At 38.4% G+C, this 20,325-nt stretch overlaps 1 protein-coding gene across 1 annotated transcript in view; it reads left to right on the plus strand.

The window, feature by feature from the left end:
• LOC135993206 (contactin-3-like) overlaps positions 1 to 20,325 on the plus strand; it is a 57,231-nt gene that overhangs the window by 27,491 nt on the left and 9,415 nt on the right. The window contains exons 7-12 of the mRNA XM_065642874.1: positions 3,640 to 3,776; positions 5,988 to 6,117; positions 7,354 to 7,504; positions 14,765 to 14,892; positions 16,325 to 16,500; positions 19,454 to 19,571. Coding sequence (XP_065498946.1) covers positions 3,640 to 3,776; positions 5,988 to 6,117; positions 7,354 to 7,504; positions 14,765 to 14,892; positions 16,325 to 16,500; positions 19,454 to 19,571 — 840 coding nt within the window. The remainder of the gene's footprint in view (positions 1 to 3,639; positions 3,777 to 5,987; positions 6,118 to 7,353; positions 7,505 to 14,764; positions 14,893 to 16,324; positions 16,501 to 19,453; positions 19,572 to 20,325) is intronic.

Consider the following 20,325-nt stretch of genomic DNA (forward strand, 5'->3'; position numbering starts at 1 on the left):
AAGCTCTGCCTTTCCTTCATGCTGTTCCTATGGCTTACAGAATTAGGAGGAAATTTTTATCAGAGTCTCCTGATCTGAAGGAAATCATATCTAAAAATATGTGTTGACATGCATCGTGCATGGTACCCCACAATTTACTTACAAATTAGATCTCAGCTTCTGAAAAGCGTCAGCTTCTTCAGCCATTGCTTCCAAGAGCTTCGTTGCAGTCACACATTGCTGTTGGTCTACATTCACGTCAAATCCCAGACCAGTCATCGTAAAGGGTTTCTTAAAAATCTAAAAAAATGGTTCTCACTTTTCTTATGGCCCACAGGGATGCCCTAGAGTGTAGTAAAGTGACAGTTGTTTTCTTCAGGAAGACCTGCCTGGACTAATTAGCTGGTAGAAAAGGGTGATCGTAGCCACCAAGAAACATATGACTGAGTCTTCTCACTGGGACAGATTTTGTGAAGTTACGAACTTGTATCGCTTCATGCCTGTGGGACCATGAGTACTGCAAGGAATATTTTAGGCAAAACCAAAAGAGTCTGCTGCTTTTCTGAGTGACTGACCATGAGGCCGATGGCTAACCTTCTTCAGAAAATCAGTTGGCTGCAAGTATTTCATCCCAAGGGAACTTCATATGAATCTTTCATGAAGATATTAATACTACCACACAATACAAATTACCCTCACAGTCTCAAACCCTGCACTACAGACTCTGTTAAACTAACTTCCAACCTCTGAACTTACAGGACATCGTATTTTTTTTCATCTCAATATAGGTATGCTGCCTATTTGTCTGTTCCTTGCTTAAGGAGTAAGGAGTGGTCTCTCCTTGGGAAGACCTAAGTAATACTCCGAGCCAATGCAGTAGCTCCATCAGAGAATGAGGCTTTGTTATCAAGTCATTAGTCTTCCTTCAAGAGCACAGATGTGGCAGTGGTGGTGGAATCAGATGTTCTAAACGCATCATTTGTCTAACGTTGATTAGACTTCAAGAGGAATAAAGCCCATGTACAAAATAATTTAGGTACAGTCAGGCAGAGCTCAATAAAAAGGGTGTGTTGGGCTCTGAAAGTCATGCTTATCTGTTGAGAGGATATATAGATCTACTGATAACATGACCGTCTGTCTACTTTTCTCAGCTAGTGCAATGTGGACATCTTCAACTTGGCCAAGAGTCAAGAGTATTCAGTGGAATATTCTGAGCTGGAATTTCCCCAGTTTAGCTGCCTTTTCAATTTTGAACTGGTTAGTTGAATTGTTCTTCTCAAACAGTTTCTAATATTTTTACAGCTACTTTTAAAGACTTTGAGATGTGGCAGATTGAAGAGGATATTTTTCTTTCTGCTGAATTCTTTCATCGGCAATTTGAAGAGAAAAAGAGCCTTCCTCAAGAAAATGACTAAAGTCTACATCAGCACTCTCTTGCAAATGAACAAGCACCATAAATTTCTCACATTGTGGCTGAGGAAGCTCTGTTCTGTTCATTTCTGGTTTGAGTGCTTGTCTTGCCCCCACACTTTCCAAAATGACCCAGTTTGCCATAGCTACTGTGGAGACTTGGGAAACCCTCCAGTGGAGACTGTCTGACCTGAAGAGTCCTAAAATGAAGATTTATGGCGTTTTTCTTATTAACGGAATTGAATCTAAGATCTTGAACTTGAAAACAGACTATATTTAACTTACTTGCAAGTGGAGATATGCAGCAGATGTGAAATACTGCACATGTATGGATCCATCAATAATCCAAGCACTGTTGCTTGTTGCGTAAATAGGTATGCAAAGTGCAGGAGACACGCCGGCATGGAGTCCTGAGCTTCCATCCCCATGACACATGTGGGGCAAATATGCCAGATGACAATGTCAGATAAAGCAGTGACTCTTTCTTGAACTCCAGTGTCGTAGCATTAACTTTTTTTTTTTTAAACTAACTGAAGTTAATATCAGTAAGATAGTACACTTGTCTGACAATCAGGTTATCCTGTCTTTTAGAGCTGACCTTGATAGTGTAAAAATTATATCATTCCCAAATCAGTGAAAAGCATTAATCCTCATGGGGTATAAGGGATGTGAAACACAAAAGAAACAACAGAAGGTTTCGCTGTCAGCAAATATTGGTTGAATTCTAAAACCTCTGAAGTTGGTATCTCAGTGAATATATTTTAATAAGTTCTTCTGTGAGAAGTTAATTGTAAGCATATATATAAAAATCATAAATAATATTAATCCTTGTTATCATAAAAATATGGCACGGTACATGATTGTGTTGAGATGTTATTGCTGTATTGCAGAATATATGATGGAGAGAAAATCTGTATGCGAGAAAAGAATTAATCTTTTAAAATGAAATTAATACCAACCCTCATCCAAACATTGGTCTGCTGGTCTTATGCCTATGGCAATAGAACAGGTTCAGCTCTCAACTCCCCTTGAGGCCATCGGCAAGTCATTAATTTCCCTGGTCTGAATTAATTGCTGATGTAACTCCATTGTAGAGGGAAGTTCAGTGGGAATTAATCTGACCTTCTGTGCTTCCAAAACTCATCTATTAAATAATAATATTTTTCTGTATCACCAGGGACCTTTTTTTTTTCCTTGTTGTTTTGATGTGAGACTATTATGAGTTTCCTAAATTATCAGTTTAGGAAGATCTTTAATCAAATTGACTCTGGAAAATTCCTTTGCCCTTAGCTATATATTTGCAACCAAGTTTCATCCTGCTTTTTATCAGTTTTCTCTATATGCAATGTCTAGAATATATCTTTTTTTTGAAAAATAACATCTCTTGAGATTATAAAATTTGTAGTAAATTGAACAAATTCAAAGAAAATTAAGACAAACTAGCTTTAAAACAGTGTTTTGCTGTTGTGTGAAATGGCACTAAAGGAATAAACTACTGTTGTCTTTCATGCAGTGATGTTTATTTGCCAAGTGAGCTTTTTTTTTTAAAAAAAAAACAAACATGAAAGCTGTAACAGGTACTTTAGATTCTGTCTTTACACTTTTAATTGTATTTTAGGTAATTCTTCAGGTTGTATGTTATTAATACATCAATTTTTTAAAAAATTAGTCTTTTTTGTGGACTTTCTTAAGGTCATGCTCTGGTTTGCATCACCCAAATGTTGTGCTAATACTAATGCTTTCAAAAACAGTCTCATATATCAATGTATGCATCCAGTTAAGTACCGACTAGCATTAGGAAACAAGTCAAATGGTATTTAGACAAAGGCCGAAATGCCGTTAAATCTTTTTTAGGACTTAGAGGATTCTCTTCAGTATTAATTTGATGATTTAGCTACCTCAATTATTTAATTCCAATATCACCACTAATTTCTTTTTCTTATATTTACCTCAGTTTCAAAGTTGTGTTGTTTAATCATTAGTGATTTTAATATTGGTTTCACTAGTTCAGCTTTAGTGATCTCTAATCTCAATTTTCTTTTAGTTTGCTGCTTGTAATAAAAATGTATAAAAGGACAAATGAGTAATTTCTTTCATTAGGTGACGTGAAGCAGAACCAGAGAGAATCTCTGGTGGTACAAACCAGTCCATGCAGAACACTGATGAGTGCCGGGCAAATTAACCCTTTGATTCTCATATGAAACAATAACTCATTATGGTCTTTGTTGCTGATGTGTATTTCATCTGCAGCAAAACCTCACTGGATCCAGACGATAAAAGATACTGAAGTTGCTGTAGAGGACACCTTATACTGGGATTGCAGAGCAAGTGGAAAGCCCAAACCATCATATCGGTGGCTGAAGAATGGAGAGCAATTGTCAGTAGAGGTAACATTCTGTTTTGAAAACACGATACTGTGTAAAATTAACAGCACTTCACATAAGTATGAGAATTTGCAAAAGTCCATTTAGTTAGACAAGAGAAATATTTGATACTTATTTTTGTATATTTGTCAAGAGCATTCAGATGGAATCTTCAAAAGCTGTAATGCCAGAAACACAAAGACAAATTATGCTGCACAAAAATATCCCGGCTGAAAGGCGATTTAAGGGCAATGATAGAACCATAGAAATCGCTATGTATGGAAAGGCTGGAGTAGGCACTTTAACTAAAGTTATACATTAAGAAACATAAATGACAGAGAACTTAATTCCCATTGACATTTCATTAAAGGTAATAAGAAAACATATTCAAGCTTCTTGATGGAAAAAAGACAAAAATCCTAAAAATTCCTAGATCACCATTACTTGATGCTTAGAACGAAATATAAACAGTAATTTAACATAAGTATTTGCTTTGATACAATTGTTAAAGTAAATTAGTGGGAAGTAATGCGTTTGGTGACAGGGAAAAGACTTCATACTGAGGAGATGAGATCTCCCAAATCAGAAAAAACATGGAAGAGAATCAGATACCCATATTGATCTTAGTTCTCACTGCTTCATTGGGAAAACTGCCCAGTTCAGGTAATTAGGAATATAAGGTATGGGCACTGTCCTATTGCAGGAAGGTATTTTGCCCTTGGCCAATGTGTTGTGTTTAACGTCACAGTTGAAGAAGAAAGAGCAACTGCTCAAGTGTATTCAGTGGATAGCTATGAAAAATGATCTAAGCACTGAAAAATGTTTCTTACTGTTCGGAGTGCTATAGTTATATGCTCACTAAAAGGAATGGCAGTGTTTTGTGGACAGGTTAAGTGAGGGAGTACAAAATCTCATCTCAGTGATTTAAGAGCATTGCTATCATATCACGCAATGTCACTAAGGTAGTGCACTTTTTTACGTCAGTAAGTGCAAAAATACCTTCTCTCGTTTGATCTTCCTGTTTCTCCACTTATGAGCATTGGTGCCCTGCCTTTTGGCATGGTGTGAGGGCATAAGCGTGACTTACTCTGAGAATATTTAAGGGCTCTAAACTCTAGGACTAACTGTGAAAGCAGGCACTGAGGACATATCAGGAGTTCTCTGTGTATCGTTATCAGTTTTCGTGAGCTCCTTTACTGCAATAATCCTTCTTCATGGTGGGTCCTCCACAAAAATCTCTTGCTGGGGTTCTTCAGCTTAGCTTCCCTTCTCCTTAAACAGATTTCTTGTAAGGCAGAGTAACAAGAGCAGTTTGGGATGCTAGAGGGAGGATCAAGACGTGGCGGCTTAGGCTTGTTCCTCTTTGGGACTGGTTTTGTCCTTGGTCGAACTGAGTGAACACCTTGCAATAAACTGGGAGGGGACCTGTCAAGGAAGGAGCTGAGCTGGGCTGTCCTGGCTGCCCACAGATGCCTGGAGTCACCTACAGTGGGGCCAACTGCGAGTACATGCCCTTAAAAAAAGGCAAAGAGTGAGTGGTGACCAACGTCCAGGTTAAAAAAAAAAAATCAGAAAATGTTGTTGAGTGTATAGTTCGCTCGTTTCTCATTGTTTCTCTGCTTTTCCCAAAAGGTGAAGCTCCTTTGGTTTTGTCATTAGGTCTTTTTCTCACCTGTTCTGCCACTTCATCCTTCAAATTAGTCACTTCTTATAGTAATACATGTAGCTTTCCAAGAATAAGCAAGGTGAGAAGATCCCTATGCTTCAGTAGCTTTCTCGGCTCTAAGGCACTTAAATATGTGTCTTCCATTTAATGACTGTTGGAAGTTTTTCTGCATAGCATTACAGAGAGCTCATTAGCAAATGGCATGTGTGAAATCTCTAAATAGTATGAAATGCCAGTGCCATCTGTATAGTTTGGATACTGTGGTCTGTCATGAGGAACCTAATGTGATTTTGCCCATATTTCTATGGAAATACAAATGTATTTGAGATTGCAGAGCCTCTGTGAAACTGAGCAAGTTTGAAGAATTGATTTCATACACTGTGTTGCCAACTCTCCTTATTTGAGCACTGATGCCATACCATGTCACTTATTTTAGAACTGTTGCAATGGTTACGCTGTTACATTTACCCCATTTATTGTATTTATACTGTCCTACTTATATTTCTTACTTATTTTAAATTTTTCACAGGAAATATATCATCAATAAAGATATTTTTCTTAATATTCAGGGAAGGATCCAAATTGAAAATGGTGCACTTACAATATCAAATCTAAATCTGACAGATTCTGGCAGATACCAGTGCATAGCTGAAAATAAACATGGTGTCATCTATTCGAGTGCAGAGCTCAGGGTTGTAGGTAAGATTTTCCTTTTTCACTAAAACACAAACCTCAGTCTCCTTCTGCACACACCCTCCACCTGCTTCGTATTCTACCTTGTTGCGATCTCAAATTTAACTCACTCAGATGCTGTCACTGAAATAAACATTTTTGTCAACCTAATATCTTTTTATCTGTAGGGACGAGAGGTTGACTCATCTGCTTCCAGCAGATTTGTAGACCAGTCACTCATTGCTGTAAAACAGAACACAGCTAAATTATTAATTAGGGGAAGAGCGGAGATGGTGGCTCGAACACAGGCCTGGAGATTAAAACCTCTCACGTGGTCTGGAGGCAGCACTGGCTCCGTGCGTCTGCATTCACCTTCTGCACCGCGGCTCCAGTGCTCCCAGGGGACCAACACTACTGAAAAGCAATGGGCTGCTCTTGTGTGCAGCCTTTCTTGATCGAGGGGACACGGGCTTGTCACTCAGTCATTCAAACGGTGTGTGCATGAGCCTGAAATAGCGACAACCGTTTGTTCGAGCGAAACACGAACTTTTGACTGCTTTATGCACTCAAATGCTTGTGCGATTTCTGCCTCCAACACAGACAGATTTCAAACTAAGCCTATAAGAGCAGCGTGTTTTGGGGACATATGTTATTTTCTTCCTGTTGGTAAGGTTCCGTACAATCAGCTGCCTGCTCCTTCAGCCTTGATCTCCTAAAATACTGAATTCCTCTCAGTGTTAGTATGGATAGAAGCCACGTGCCTTTTCTAAACTGTTACCTAATGCAAATTGTACCCATTCAGAATGAGCTGCACTGTAATTTTATGTCATCTGACCTACCTGATCTGACGTAGCACCCTCACACAAAACTGGAATCCAACCAGTTCCTTGAGTTTTAATGAACTGGTGTTTGCTACCCTCTCTGGACTTAGACGAGTCATGTACACTCATGTTCAGCATAGCGTAAGGTTAGGCATGGGCTTAACGCGTGTCGGGTTCAGTGAGCTTCAGCTCAGGTGAAGTCAGTGTGATCTCTGGGCATGCCTCGTGAGGTGACGCACTCTGCACAACCGAGATCTTTCTTTTTGTACCAGTAGAAGGAGGAGAAACACATCATTGTCCAGTGGAAGATCCATTTGCACTATCTAATTAATGTTTTTAATGATGTTTGGAATCTGAGAAGTGCCATGTAAGTGCTAAATAGTAGTATCGTTAATATAAAGAAAGGTGCTTTATTTCACTGTTACTATCCCTTCTGTTTTAGCATCTGCTCCAGATTTTTCCAAGAACCCAATGAAGAAACTGATCCAGGTTCAAATAGGCAGCACAGTTGACTTTGAATGTAAACCCAAAGCTTCTCCTAAGGCCAAATGCTCCTGGAAGAAGGGAGGTGAGCAGCTACACGAAAATGAAAGGTATCAAGTTACATTGGTTTATTTGTTTTAATTTTACAAAAAGCTTATTTATGTATTTTTATGCAGTAGTGTTATCTGTAGATCACAATAGTTGTAAAGTTTCTGTCTAGCTGGTGGCGTTGTTTGGTGGTTTTTTAATTGTTACTGTATCTGAGCACTGAGAGTACATGCATATTGCTTTCTTTAAGGTCAAAGGCCAGAGCTCATTTCCCATTTAATATAGAGTTTGGCCTGACTTAGAGAGAATTAGGTACTGATGGAAAACTGGAAAAGCAAAGCCTACGAAACAGTACTAAAAGCCTTCAACAAAATACTCTGAAAATACAGGCAAGAAGGCAGATGAGATATTACAGCCATGGTAAGAATCGGACTGAGAGAAAAAATAAGAAGTTAATAATTGGGAGATCCAGAATAGCAGATGAAAACAGGAAAAGAAAATGAAAATAGACTTTCAAATTCTTTTCAAGCAACCATTAACTTTATCTATCAAAGATAGTGTATGTTGCCATTTCTTTAGTGTTTACATGATAGTGAATGTGTTTTCATGTTAGTAATTCTCAATGGAGAGTTCGTTATTCACCTATATCCCTAGCTGTTGACTTCCAACAACATGTAAACATTTTTTCCAGCAATAACAATTAAAGCATTATTGAATTAGTCTTTAAAAAAATTGCACAAGTCAATTGATTAAATTTTATAATCAAACTGAACCAGGTGAAATTCTTCTAGTCCTCTTCCTGTAAAACACAATGTTGTTGTTTTCTTTTGAAATTTCTAAATGCAGAAGATGCTACCAAAACTTTCCGTGGCTGTGATTGAGACCATTACTTGCTCCACCATAAGGCTAGAGCTCTGTCCTTGTACCCAAAAGTTTTGGACACTTACTGTCATCTTGATCTGTGCAACTCTGGCTCTTTCTTCACAGGGAACACAGTATTTTTCATGGGTTCAAGTGTTGTCAACATGGCAATTTGGCACATTAGGCATCTGTCATTCTAGAGCTTGACATGGTACCACAGACTCGCTGGCTGTATGCCTGCAAGCAAGCAAGCAAGCAAAATCTCATTCAGAATAAGCCTAGCTGGTTTTTTTTCTAGGTGAAACCTCCCATCACCTTGAAATGACATAATATCATATTGGTAAATAAATCTGTAACACAGAGCCACAACATTCTCTAAAACTCATGTGAAACGTGTTACTTTCTGATAGTTGTCAATTGTTCTTATTTTTATGGTCACTTTTGTAAAGCACATACATAAATTCATAACACCTGGTATTCTCCATTTAGGAAAAATCCTACTTTTTTTGCCCCCGTACTACTTCCATAAAAAGGCAGGCAAGAAGAATTATATCCTTCATCCTCCTGCCTGCCTCTTGGAGCTGCCTGTCATCAGCCTTCAGATAACCTGATAGGCGTGGGTTTGATTCGTGATAGTCAAAGCTACCAGGAATGCCTGGACCTTGGAAGGCTCCACACATGTCCAGGAGAAGAGCGTTCCAGCCACGACTTGTGCCTTCCTTTGTGAGCCTTCTGTCTGGGAGAGGCATCAGGTCTGGCCTTAACGGTTGCTTTGGATTGCCCTTCAAAAGCAGTACCCACCAGTTTCATTTGCGGTGATGGTATCAGGCTAAAGAAAGTGACATTTGGTTTCTGAAAATGTATTGAGCATATATGATGCTGCCTGCTTAGAACATAAATTATGGCTTTTAGTTCTGCAAAGTGCAGGTATTTCCAAAATATGGCCCAAAGTGCCTCCTAGTGTATTTTTGACAGCACACTGTAAATGGCTTTAGAGAGGAAACATCATAACAAACCAATAATCCTGAATTAATCTAAATGAAGGCCTTCAGAGAAAAGCAGAAATGTGATTCTTTGCAGAAAGCACTGGAGTTCATTACTGTCTGCTATGAATAATTGCAATTCATTAATTTCTTGCAGTTCTACAATTGTTGCGATTCAGGAAAGGGTTTCCAATTAACAGTACGGTTTTCAACCATTAACTGCATTTCTAGTGGAGCAGTCTGTAGGGGAGGTGTCTTTTTTAATTGCAGAAACGAAGAGGAATGCGTTCCCAAAAGGGGTAATGCTGGACACAGAGGTCCAGCTTGCTCTTTACCTAGGAGAAGTAGGGGAGGCAGAATGAGCTTAATTACATTTGGAGCTCAAAGCTACGGTAGGATTCAGGCACACAGAGTGCTCCGTAGGAGAGACAGAGACTGAGGCTCCTCTCCCTTGCAATTGCCGTTTGCTTGTAAAGAGCGAGCGGGGACTTCAGAGAACACAGCAAGTGATTTGTCCCCATAAGTCAGTTCCTGCAAGGGAATAGCTCTTGCACTGCATCTCACACGGATAAATACATGTATAGTTTCCCAAATCTATTTGCCTTTGAGTTGTTAAAATCATATTCTTGTTGGTTTTGGTAGGTCTGCTTGTGGTGTAGTGGAGTTATTCAGCCTGGTTAGGGAACAGAAACAGTGTAATCTTTTATTTTTCTTGTAAACATACACAAATGTTGGAGCTGTCATCTTCTAAGGACACGCCAGCACACTCCGCGAGCGCTCTGGTAGAGATACCCTGGTTAGAACATGCTTGTTTGGGCTGTACCTGAACTGGAAAGGCTTTCTGGAAGGCTTAGAGACCAAACATGGCTTAGCATGAGGGTGGAACTAGTTCTTAATGTCATCTATAAAAGTGAAAATCTCACACAAGACGCAACAACATGGGTAGAATTGATGATAAATTTTAAGAAAACTCCCATTTGAATTATAAAAATAAAGCACAAATACGCCATTACTTCAATGTATTCCTAGTGTTTTGTTGTAAGAGAACGTATGTTTCACTGGAGGTAATGACCGCATTACTTTAGTAAAGCCTGAAAAATTTTCATTTTGATGGCACTGTTGCTTGTATTCTTAATTTATTTTTAAATGGTGCTGCGTTTTCAGTATGTAGAAGATTGGGATAATGACTCAGTAAATTTTAATTGAATGAGCTGAGTATGATATGTCTTGTGGAGGGAAGAAAATATAATTCAAAAGGGATTCATGGACTCTGGACTGAGAAATCGCTCAACGTTGAAGAATGCAATCTTGCTTCTTGTTAGTTTTGCAAAGTATGTGATTTTTTTTTTTTAAGAATATCTTGAATAAAGAGAGCTAGATGGTGAAAAGCAGTGGAATACAGAGAGAATTGAAGGCATAGGGGTCACTGTAGAACATGCAGAAGGAAAGACATAAAATGGGAATTAAATTATTTGTACACTGAAGGAAGAAATGCTTCCCACCAGAATGCAGTTTTGGACCTTTGAAATAAATATTTTGGGGTGATGTAATGAGCAAAATAATTGAGAATTAGCAAGAATTCTCTTGTCTTTAATGACTGTCAGATCAGCTACCAAGGGTACCTGGTTACCTGGCATAGGCCAGTGTTCACCCCATATTATGGTTATAGTGTGTACCACCACACTGGGAACAGCTTGTATTTACTCATGCTGTTCTTAGCCAACCATCTCGTAAGGCCAAAATGTATCTAAAATATATATTATCTGAAGTCATTAAGCCACAACCAAGTTTTGTTTGTTCCAGACAAATCTGGAGCAACATCTACTGATAACAGACTGTAGTTGCCAGGGTCTCCAGGCAGACAGATCAGAGCAGAGCAGAACACACCTTCTTCTGTGTAGAAAAGTTGGCCTCAGACACCTCCATCTCCAGATGGGTGAACTTTTATTTTTCCCCCAAAAAAGGAAGATTAGATGTTTAACCGAAGTTAAATGTACTTGATGCTACTTTAACTCATCAAAACCAAAAGACATACCAAAATACGCTTCAACGTAGATACCCATTTAGAGATTCCTTTAAATGTTTTATGTGTGTATGTGCTTTTTAATTGATATGTAGTCCGAGACCTGCTGCATGTTGGCTGTAGTGGGTCCTGTGCTCCTGGCTCAAATACCTGACTGGAAACAGATTAATACCTTTATTCCTAGATGTTTCTAGATTTACCGAGACTAGAAAAAGACAAAAAGATGCTCCAAACTTTGTCACTAAAAGACATACCATTGCGGTTCTCTTAAAAGAACTCCAGTTCCAGCACCTTTAACTGTGACAAAGTGATGTCAAATTAAGGGGGAAAGAAAAGAGCAGAAATAATTCCTGATAAAATGTTGCATGATTCTTAGAAGTATTCATTATTGGTTTTATCTTCTCTACAGTTTGAATTAAGTATTTTTATTTCATTTTGTGTTACAGTTCGAAATACTGTGATGTGGAAAGTAATGCATTCAGTTACCCCTACTGCAGTAGGAGCTTTTCTCTTTGCTGACTTTCTTGTTAATTAATTTGGTTTAATTTAGTTGGAATTTGATTGATAGATAAAAAGGCAGTTTTGACCCACTTTTCCACTGTTGCTTTGTACTGAAATGTTATGAACTGAAAAGCAATATGTTTGTGTTTATTATCATATCAATAAGGATCTAAAATAGTTGGCTTTTCTGCTGAATACTCTGACAGATATAAAAGACAATGATTACTTAGTTTGCTTATGTATGTTATTTTAGCAATAACGTATTGTCCCGGGAAGATGAACAAATTTGTATTCATTAACAGTTTCAGTAATGACACCAAGTTTCAGGTGGCAGCCTCGTGATCTTGGGTCCTGAGGCCCTTAGTCATGTTTATATGGTTGTACTGCACCAGCATTTTAATTTAACGGGATTTTGGAGAGTAAGTAAAACTATGCAAACCTCTAGATAACACTGTCCCAGTTATCTGAGCAAGTAGGTACAGGGACAATGACTCCAGAATAGTTTGAATATTCTTACAGTGCAGATTCTGAAGTTGATAGATCTCAGACTGGCATCCTGGATCACTACTAGATCTCTAGTCCCAGGTGATATTTGTGTCAATATCTGAAAATGTGGAGATTCGGTGCAGTCTGCAACAATAGTAAAATAATTTATCAGTATGAGAAGTACGGGTGCTCATTTCACAGTTAGATTTCTCCATGGTCGGTTATGACCAAGATAACTAATAAAAAATTATTATGTCATGTATAAAACCAGACAGACTGGGCAGAATTGATGGAGACTGTAACCCCACCGAAGTCCTGCAGCTGTCTGGAAGATCTGTAGTGCCAAATACCTGCTCCTTGTCTGGTGGGACAGGAAGACTCATGATTTTACCAACATCAGCCTCTCAAGTCAGGAACCTCTCCCCATTCTGCTGACCTCAGTCAAAGAGCATGGGCATGAGTTAAGACATTTGGCTGTTGTAGGTTTGTTGGGGTTTTTTATGCCATCCCTTTGACTAATGGAAAAAAAAGAATCTTCTCAAAGATTTATTTCCCACAATTTTGCTCAAGCATTAGCAAGAGATGATGATTCTGTCAGTGGTATTTTGATCTGATGGTCCTAAATCAGTCTCCAGTTGTGCCCATGGGTGTGTGCCCAAGCATTATTCCACCAGTTATCTCTACTTTACAGGGCTAAAAGCTTCTGCCGTTTGCCAGTGCATCAAAAGTGTGCAGGTTGTTGAAAATTGAATTTACTTTGAAAATTGTTGGGCTTCAGCAAAACATGTTGGGAAAACTCTTGTACATACAGGGAATGCCAAAGGATGTGCTATTTTTTTGTTTTAGAGATCCAGATCGCTTCCCAGCAGTGGGCCAGCCACAGTACATTTGTTTTCTCACAGTCTATGAATATCTAATAATTTTAAGGATACTAAAAGCTGCAGTTTGTCTAATGGTTCAGCAGGAAGGGGTAGAGCTATTTCTGGGTTGTTTTTTCATAGGCCATGCTGCTGCATTTACTGTTTTGTAATTGAAAAAGTAAAGCATTAAAGCATTTCTCTTTTCAATGTACCAGTAAATATTTTATTTTGACAATATTTGTTTTCTATAATTGATTTATTGTTTTTTTGTTTTGTTGTTGGGTTTTTTAATGGGAAAGAAACCCTCGATACTTAATTCTATCTTAGTTTTAATAAGCCTGTTGCTTAATTATTTTAGTGAGAAGGCAAAATCCTCGTGACTCTTCTGAGAATGGGGTGATAGCAGTGTTAAGTTTTGGGACACTTGCTGCTTCCTCAGCTGATACTGACTCTGACAACTGTGTAAGACACCAACTAATGTAGTTAGAGGTTCCCCTGGAGTGTTAATGTTGTTTGTTCTTCTGTTGATCCTGTGTAGCTAGATGTGGGCATTTGGGGCATTTGCAAAATATCTTTTAGCTACAGTGTCGGGGAGCCGACAGAATAGCCTCGCTGCAATTCATTTGGGACCTTTGAAATGGATTGATGTGATCAGATAGAATTAGGTGTATCAGGAAAATGTCGTTTACTTTTTTGTTAATTATTCTGGACATTTTTATATAAGGTTAGTTATGTAGCTACTCTAGGTTATCTCAGGGAAGACTTGGTAGAAAGTCCTGCCTCTAAGGATATGAGAGAGGGGAGGCCCAGAAATAGGGAAAGAGGGAGTCAAATTTGCCCATACCTGTTGTCTAGGATGTCATCTCTGCTATTGGGATGTTGGTGCTCTTCTGTCTATATCAGTATTGCATGTCTTCATTTGTCCACATTTTTTATAAGCATCGTTGTGGTTTCTTCATGATTCTCAGTTGTGGAGTTTGTCTGGGGTAGAGGGAATTTTCTTTCCTTCAAGTCTTTCCACAAAGCATTTCTCTACCATGTCTGCAGGTCACTACTGCTCAGCATTGCTGAGAAACTGAGATAAAAGTCTGCAAAAGTGAGACGTCTCAGTTTGCTTTCTAAACAAATACCGAGTTGATATGTACATGGGCTAAATCCTGCTTTACAGTCAGTTGTGCAAACGACCTATTGACTTCAATGCTTATGAAAAATCCCATTGCATCATCATAAGAATGATAGACAGTTATTCACAGTTATGATGCAAGACCACACGAGGTAAACAACATAATACAGTTGAAAATTATTCTAGATTCAGTTGGTGCAGCTGCAAAATATGGAGTCAATGTGAGATTTCTCTTTCACACACACAAACATACATATGCACACATACATATCTTATAACATTGGTTCTACTGGTGTCCAAAATGTTGAGTAATGTATGGATGGGTTCAAATTTGTTGTATATTGTCAGTGTATGGTTGAAAAATTTTCAAACACTAGGGTGATAATTGATGCAGTTTGATATCTCTGAGGTAACCATATAAGTATTACAGCATTTTGTCTACAAACCAGTGCTGCAACTTTTAAAATATCTTCATATTTTTTTAGAATCGTGTTATTAAAGGATGGAGGATTAAGAATAGTCAATGTGACCAAAGTTGATGCTGGAAGCTACACGTGCCTGGCAACAAACCAGTTTGGAACAGCCAGTGGCTCCACAAACTTAATAGTTACAGGTAGGTGAGCTGGAATGGGGTCATCTGTGAGGTGATGGAAATTGAATTGCAAACTCTGCAACACAAGTCTGCAACCATGTGGAGTCTGAGTTTGCTTATTGAAAAAATACTAAGTGTGATGGAGAGTAAAGATTGTGAGAACTTACATATTTAAGAATATATAAAGATAAATGGATATTTGTTACAGATCTTTTATTGGTTGAGAGGAAAGAAACTGAGGGGTTTGCTCTCTTTGACCAAGATACTCCTCCAATATGAGGGAGTTCTGAACGCTTTCCTTCCCTCTCTTGCTTATTTAAATACTGCACAATGCAATTATGCTTCTAATTTTTTTTTTAATTTCTGGGGAAAAAAATCACGGCAATTAAAAGAAATATTGGGAGTAATTTTAAATTCCAATCCACATCTGTTTAGCCCTAAGGAACTATATGCTGTTGGCTTATGGAAAAAGATTTGGCAGAAACTCCAGCTGCAGGAGCGTTCAGGAACTCCATGAGCAGTAAAGTCTAAAGTCTTTCAAAAGCAAATTGTATACATAAGTGCTGCTAAAAGGGTTCTTGCCTCTTCCTCTGTGTCATTCATTCATAGCTGCTGTCTGAGATACTGGAGTAATGGGACAAGTGGTCTGTGAAGTTTAGGTGAAGACTGTGTGTTCTCATTATGTTCTTTTTTTTAAAGATTTGAATATCGGAAAGATTTTCCAAACTCAGAATTCTCTAATATCCTACTGCATCACATATTCTATATATCTCATAGATCCAAACTGAATTATTTTGTTCAGTGAATTAACAGCTTCGCATTTTCAGTCTGTGCTCCTAAATGATTCATGCCCCTACAAATAATAGAATTAGATACAAAGGATTTCTACAAGGAAATTTTATTTTTACAGTATTTACAGTACTCGAAATTTTTCTCCGTTAATGTGATTCTGGAATAAGAAGCAGCTGTTCTTAATGACACTATTTATGTTCTATATGATATATGGACCTACATATCCAATGCATTCTACCCTATGTGGATTTCCTCTAGTTTCCAGATTTTATTAGCTCCTTCTTTCTCTCTCACCTCTTAATCTTCCCAGTGGCTGCTACTACAGCTTCCTGCCCCAAAACGAGTGTTATTGCTGAGAACCACACACACTCTTGCACGGTAATTTCACTGCTGTGGGTTGCAGTGTATTTAGCTTTGTAAAGCATATTTGCCTGTACACAGCAGGTTAAAATTTACCTTTTCAGTCTTGAGTAGCTCCCACTAGTAAATGTGCAAGGACATGAAGCTCCCACAAGAGGGGCTGGGCAGTAGCTTTTATAGTCCAGCTGCATAATTTGAAGTGACTGTCATTAATCACATTTGAAGAACGTGGTAGAATATTAGTAGCAAGCAAAGCTCAGCAATACAGGAATCCAATAACTGATGTTTCTGCTCTCAACAGAGCCAACCAGGATTATTTTGGCACCTTCCAGCATGGATGTCACTGTTGGAGAAAGTGTTGTCTTGCCTTGCCAGGTTCAGCATGATCCTATACTGGACATCAGCTTCACCTGGTATTTCAATGGAACACTCACTGATTTCAAGAAGGATGCTTCTCATTTTGAGAAGGTTGGAGGGGTAAGTTCCAAACACCTTCTCTTCACTTGCCTTAAGCAGCACAGACTTCCTTTTTTTCTTTTTTCGACATGGTAAAATTAGGATGTTTCTTCTCTTTTGAGAATGTAGAATTTTCTTATGTGTTGGAAGTCATTCGTTGAGCTTGCTCGCTGCCCATAACCCCTTGTAGAGACACCTTGTACTTTAGACCTGAAGTACTACAAGTTCCTACTTCTGTTTCCGCATCTGGCCCTACATATCTTCCCCAAGATCACATGAAACACAACAATGACAGATAAAGGAACTTGACACAGACTTTTTGAGCTTCACCCTAAATCTGAACAAAAACATCCCGTCTTTCCCTGTTTTTCCTGCACTTGTATCCCAAGTGTATCCCTCAACATTCCGCCTGAGCCTCCCTGGGTGAGAAGCTGATGTCTCATTAAATATTTGCTGTGCAGGACGCAGAGATGCTGCTGAGGGCTGGGGGTGGTGACATTAATGCTTTATAGAATTTAGCCTTCTAATCAAAACACAAATAGTAAAGCATTAAGAACAGATGAAGGATGTATCAAGAGAATGAAATCAATTACCGCAAAAGGCCTTATTACAGTGCAAGCCACAGCCGAGTGATAACAAAACAAACAGCTGAGCATCAGCATGAAACTGGCCATTATAAGCCTTCATAAAGTTTTCTTTCATATAATCTTGCCATGTCTCCTGCTATAGAGGAATAGCTGTGGGTTAGACACTACTGCCTGTGAAACTGTGACATTCCAGCACCTAACTTTTTTTCTTTTTTGCCTGTAAAACCTCAAAAGATTTAGCATTTAATCAGTAGGCACCAAACATACAGATTGTGCTGCAGTTTGCAATTGATTAAATACAAGTGCATGTGGAGATGATGAGATTTCCTTGTAGGAGCCATGAGATATTCATATATCATGTACATTTTCACCGAAATGTTTTGAGAATTACAAACTGACCATCTGTCATACTGTAATGGGAATGCTCTGATTTCATAGCCTGTTACCTTCCAGTATTGCTACATGGACTTTATTTATTTAGTAATATTTCGCCCCAGCTGTACTCTGGTTGTATATACAAATAGTCATATTAGAAAGGAAAGGTTAAAAACACACCAAAGCCTGAATCTGGCTGTTTTACTGGCTCAATTAAGGCTTCATAAGCTGATTGGAAAATGCAATATTTTTTCTCACTAAAAATTCCAGCTTTTTTCTCAAACACACACAGGCATAATTCCAAATCAAAGCCTTGTTTAGGTGTCTTTTTTTTTTTTGCCTTTGAGGGGAAAAACCATCAAAATGTAGTTTTTCACAAAAAATTCTCAGTGCTGAAGAAAAAATCAGGGTGAGTACTGGCTAACTCAGAACTCTGAATCTAGAACATTCCACTTGGAAATTTGTCATTAGGGACAGAATTAGGAGGTTTTATGAAATGTAGACATTTAAGTTTGGGATTTTTTTTATACTCTTACTTGTGTCAAGAGGGATTGGAGCTTGTTAATAGAAAACTTCGTAGGTTACCAAGAGATCCATAAGTATATTTTATGGGCTTTGTATCACATTAAGGTCAGTGGAATAATTTCATTTGGAGTTCTGTGTGGGTCATGGTAAGTAAGACAGCATAAATACGTTGTCAGCCTTCCAGTAGTTGCAGTGTGTATTTGTTAAATGAAAATATCTGTGAAAAAATAACTTCAGCTTTCTTGTTCATGAAATGGCAAAAGGAAAATGCTTTTAAAATGGATACATTTCTGTATAATGAAGTCCCTGTCACAAATGCCTGAGGTCTCTGACATGTAGTAGTTAGTGGGAACGTTATGGGACCACCACCTGGTCTTCCAGATGGTTAGAAAAATATAGGATGGAACACTGTCTTACTGCTCTATTTTTTTGTTAGACAGATGATTTATACAAAAAGTATGGCAATCCAAGCAGACTCCAAAATTTTGAACAGATTGCCTCTAAACTGTTTCGGGTTTCACCTGCTTATAGAGCCCAGCAATGGCTGAGATTGTTCTGCAGTCAGGAGAAGCAAAAGCAATTTCGGCAGCTGTTCATACTGCATGGGATAGTCTTTATTTCTGTTCTGTGTAGCATGGAGAAAGGTCACCTGGACTTGTCCACACTGACTAAGATTTAATCTGGGCAGGCAAGAACGTGGACACGCTGATGGTCTGTAGAGCCATGGGAGGTGAGGGTGCCTTCTGTGTTGTAGCTTTTTGCTGCTGCAGGTTTCTGTTTTCCCCAGTACTTTGAGATTGTTCTTCAAAATATCCACAAATAATTTAAATACAGTGTTACATTTTTAGCTGGTTTTTATTTCAAGTAAAATTACTCTATTTGACAGTCCCTTTGTTCAGATGTTTTAAATTTAGTTTGTTAAAATAAATTAATATATAACATTATTTTCTTATGAGTATGCATTGCTACTGTAGGTCATTCCGTGAATATCCACTTCCAATCACACAGATGGATTTTAGATTGCCTTCGACTTGCCTTCTGTTGTATTGAAGGAAATCAGGGCTGAATTGTCCTGCAAATACTTACATCTTTGTTTTCATACAAGACCAGGTATAGTTGTTTTATTGTCACACATGGAAGGGAATCAGGTGGAATTTTCTTTTTCTTAGGGCTTTGAGACAAATGGTTGGTCACAGGGCATTGACTTTCTTCATGGTTCCTAATAGCAGTGAGGAGGTACGTTCCCAGTATGAGTTAATCATTTTGTAGCTTACTTCTCCCATAAGAGGGATACTACCTCTTGTTTATTAGGAAAATGCTTACAAATAATTACCATGGAGCAGCTGATGGGTAATAACTTACTATCCTTCAGGCTCTCCGCCAATGCAATTTTTGAGCAACTTCATCTTTTCCATTTACAAATACAATCTTAATATTAAATTACAAGGTAGTACATTTATGTTAATAAGAACTTTGTATTTCCACAGAGTTCATCAGGAGATTTAATGATTAGAAACATTCAGCTGAAACATAGTGGAAAATACGTGTGTATGGTGAAGACAGAAGTGGACAGCGTAGCATCTGCAGCAGACCTTATTGTACGAGGTAAATTTCAGCTTCAGTTACCATGAATCATATTTTCTAACTTTTTTATATTGTAGATTACAGAAACAACTGATGTTGTTGATTACAAAACCAATTCATGACTTGAATTATGTGATGAACGACCGTGATTTGAATTATGTCATTCTGCCTTGCTGCTAGGGAGAATTTTAGCTCAATTTTTGGATGAAGGCTAATTTTTCCCAGAGGGATTAAGAGCTAGAGGATATAATATTGACTTCACATCTTTTCTCACTGATAGTCCTTTGAGTCACTGGCGAGAGGGAACTCGGTATTGGCAGCTGTGAGTCGGGAGTTGCTGCCACTGCAAACTGAAGAGTTTGGGTTGGTGACTCCAGAATCCTTCCTGTGAAATGAGCAACTGCTGCAGAGCCTCGGAGGGGTTTTCTCCTAGGGACATGCTGGAGTTTAAAGCATATAATGCAGGCTTTTTCATTTTCATTCAGAGCTGGAATGTTCACAGTTAAGCAAGAACCATAGCTCTTTGCTGGTGATACAGCTACATTTATTGCAAGAGAAAAGCTGTAATCCAGAAAAGCACATTGTGTGATCAACACTTATTCAATGTATTTTAAAATATGCCAGATATTTTTAAATTGTCTGTGTACTGATAGTTATTTCAACCCCCTTTGCTGGTGCAGATGAGACAAAATCCAGCATTTTTTCCGGGCTGCCCAGAATCAGGATTTTCCAGCCCGCAGCAGAAAGCTCGCCTGACTGAATTGCTGCTCGGGGT

This window comes from Caloenas nicobarica, chromosome 11 (genome assembly GCF_036013445.1).
Source record: "Caloenas nicobarica isolate bCalNic1 chromosome 11, bCalNic1.hap1, whole genome shotgun sequence".
NCBI lineage: Eukaryota > Metazoa > Chordata > Aves > Columbiformes > Columbidae > Caloenas > Caloenas nicobarica.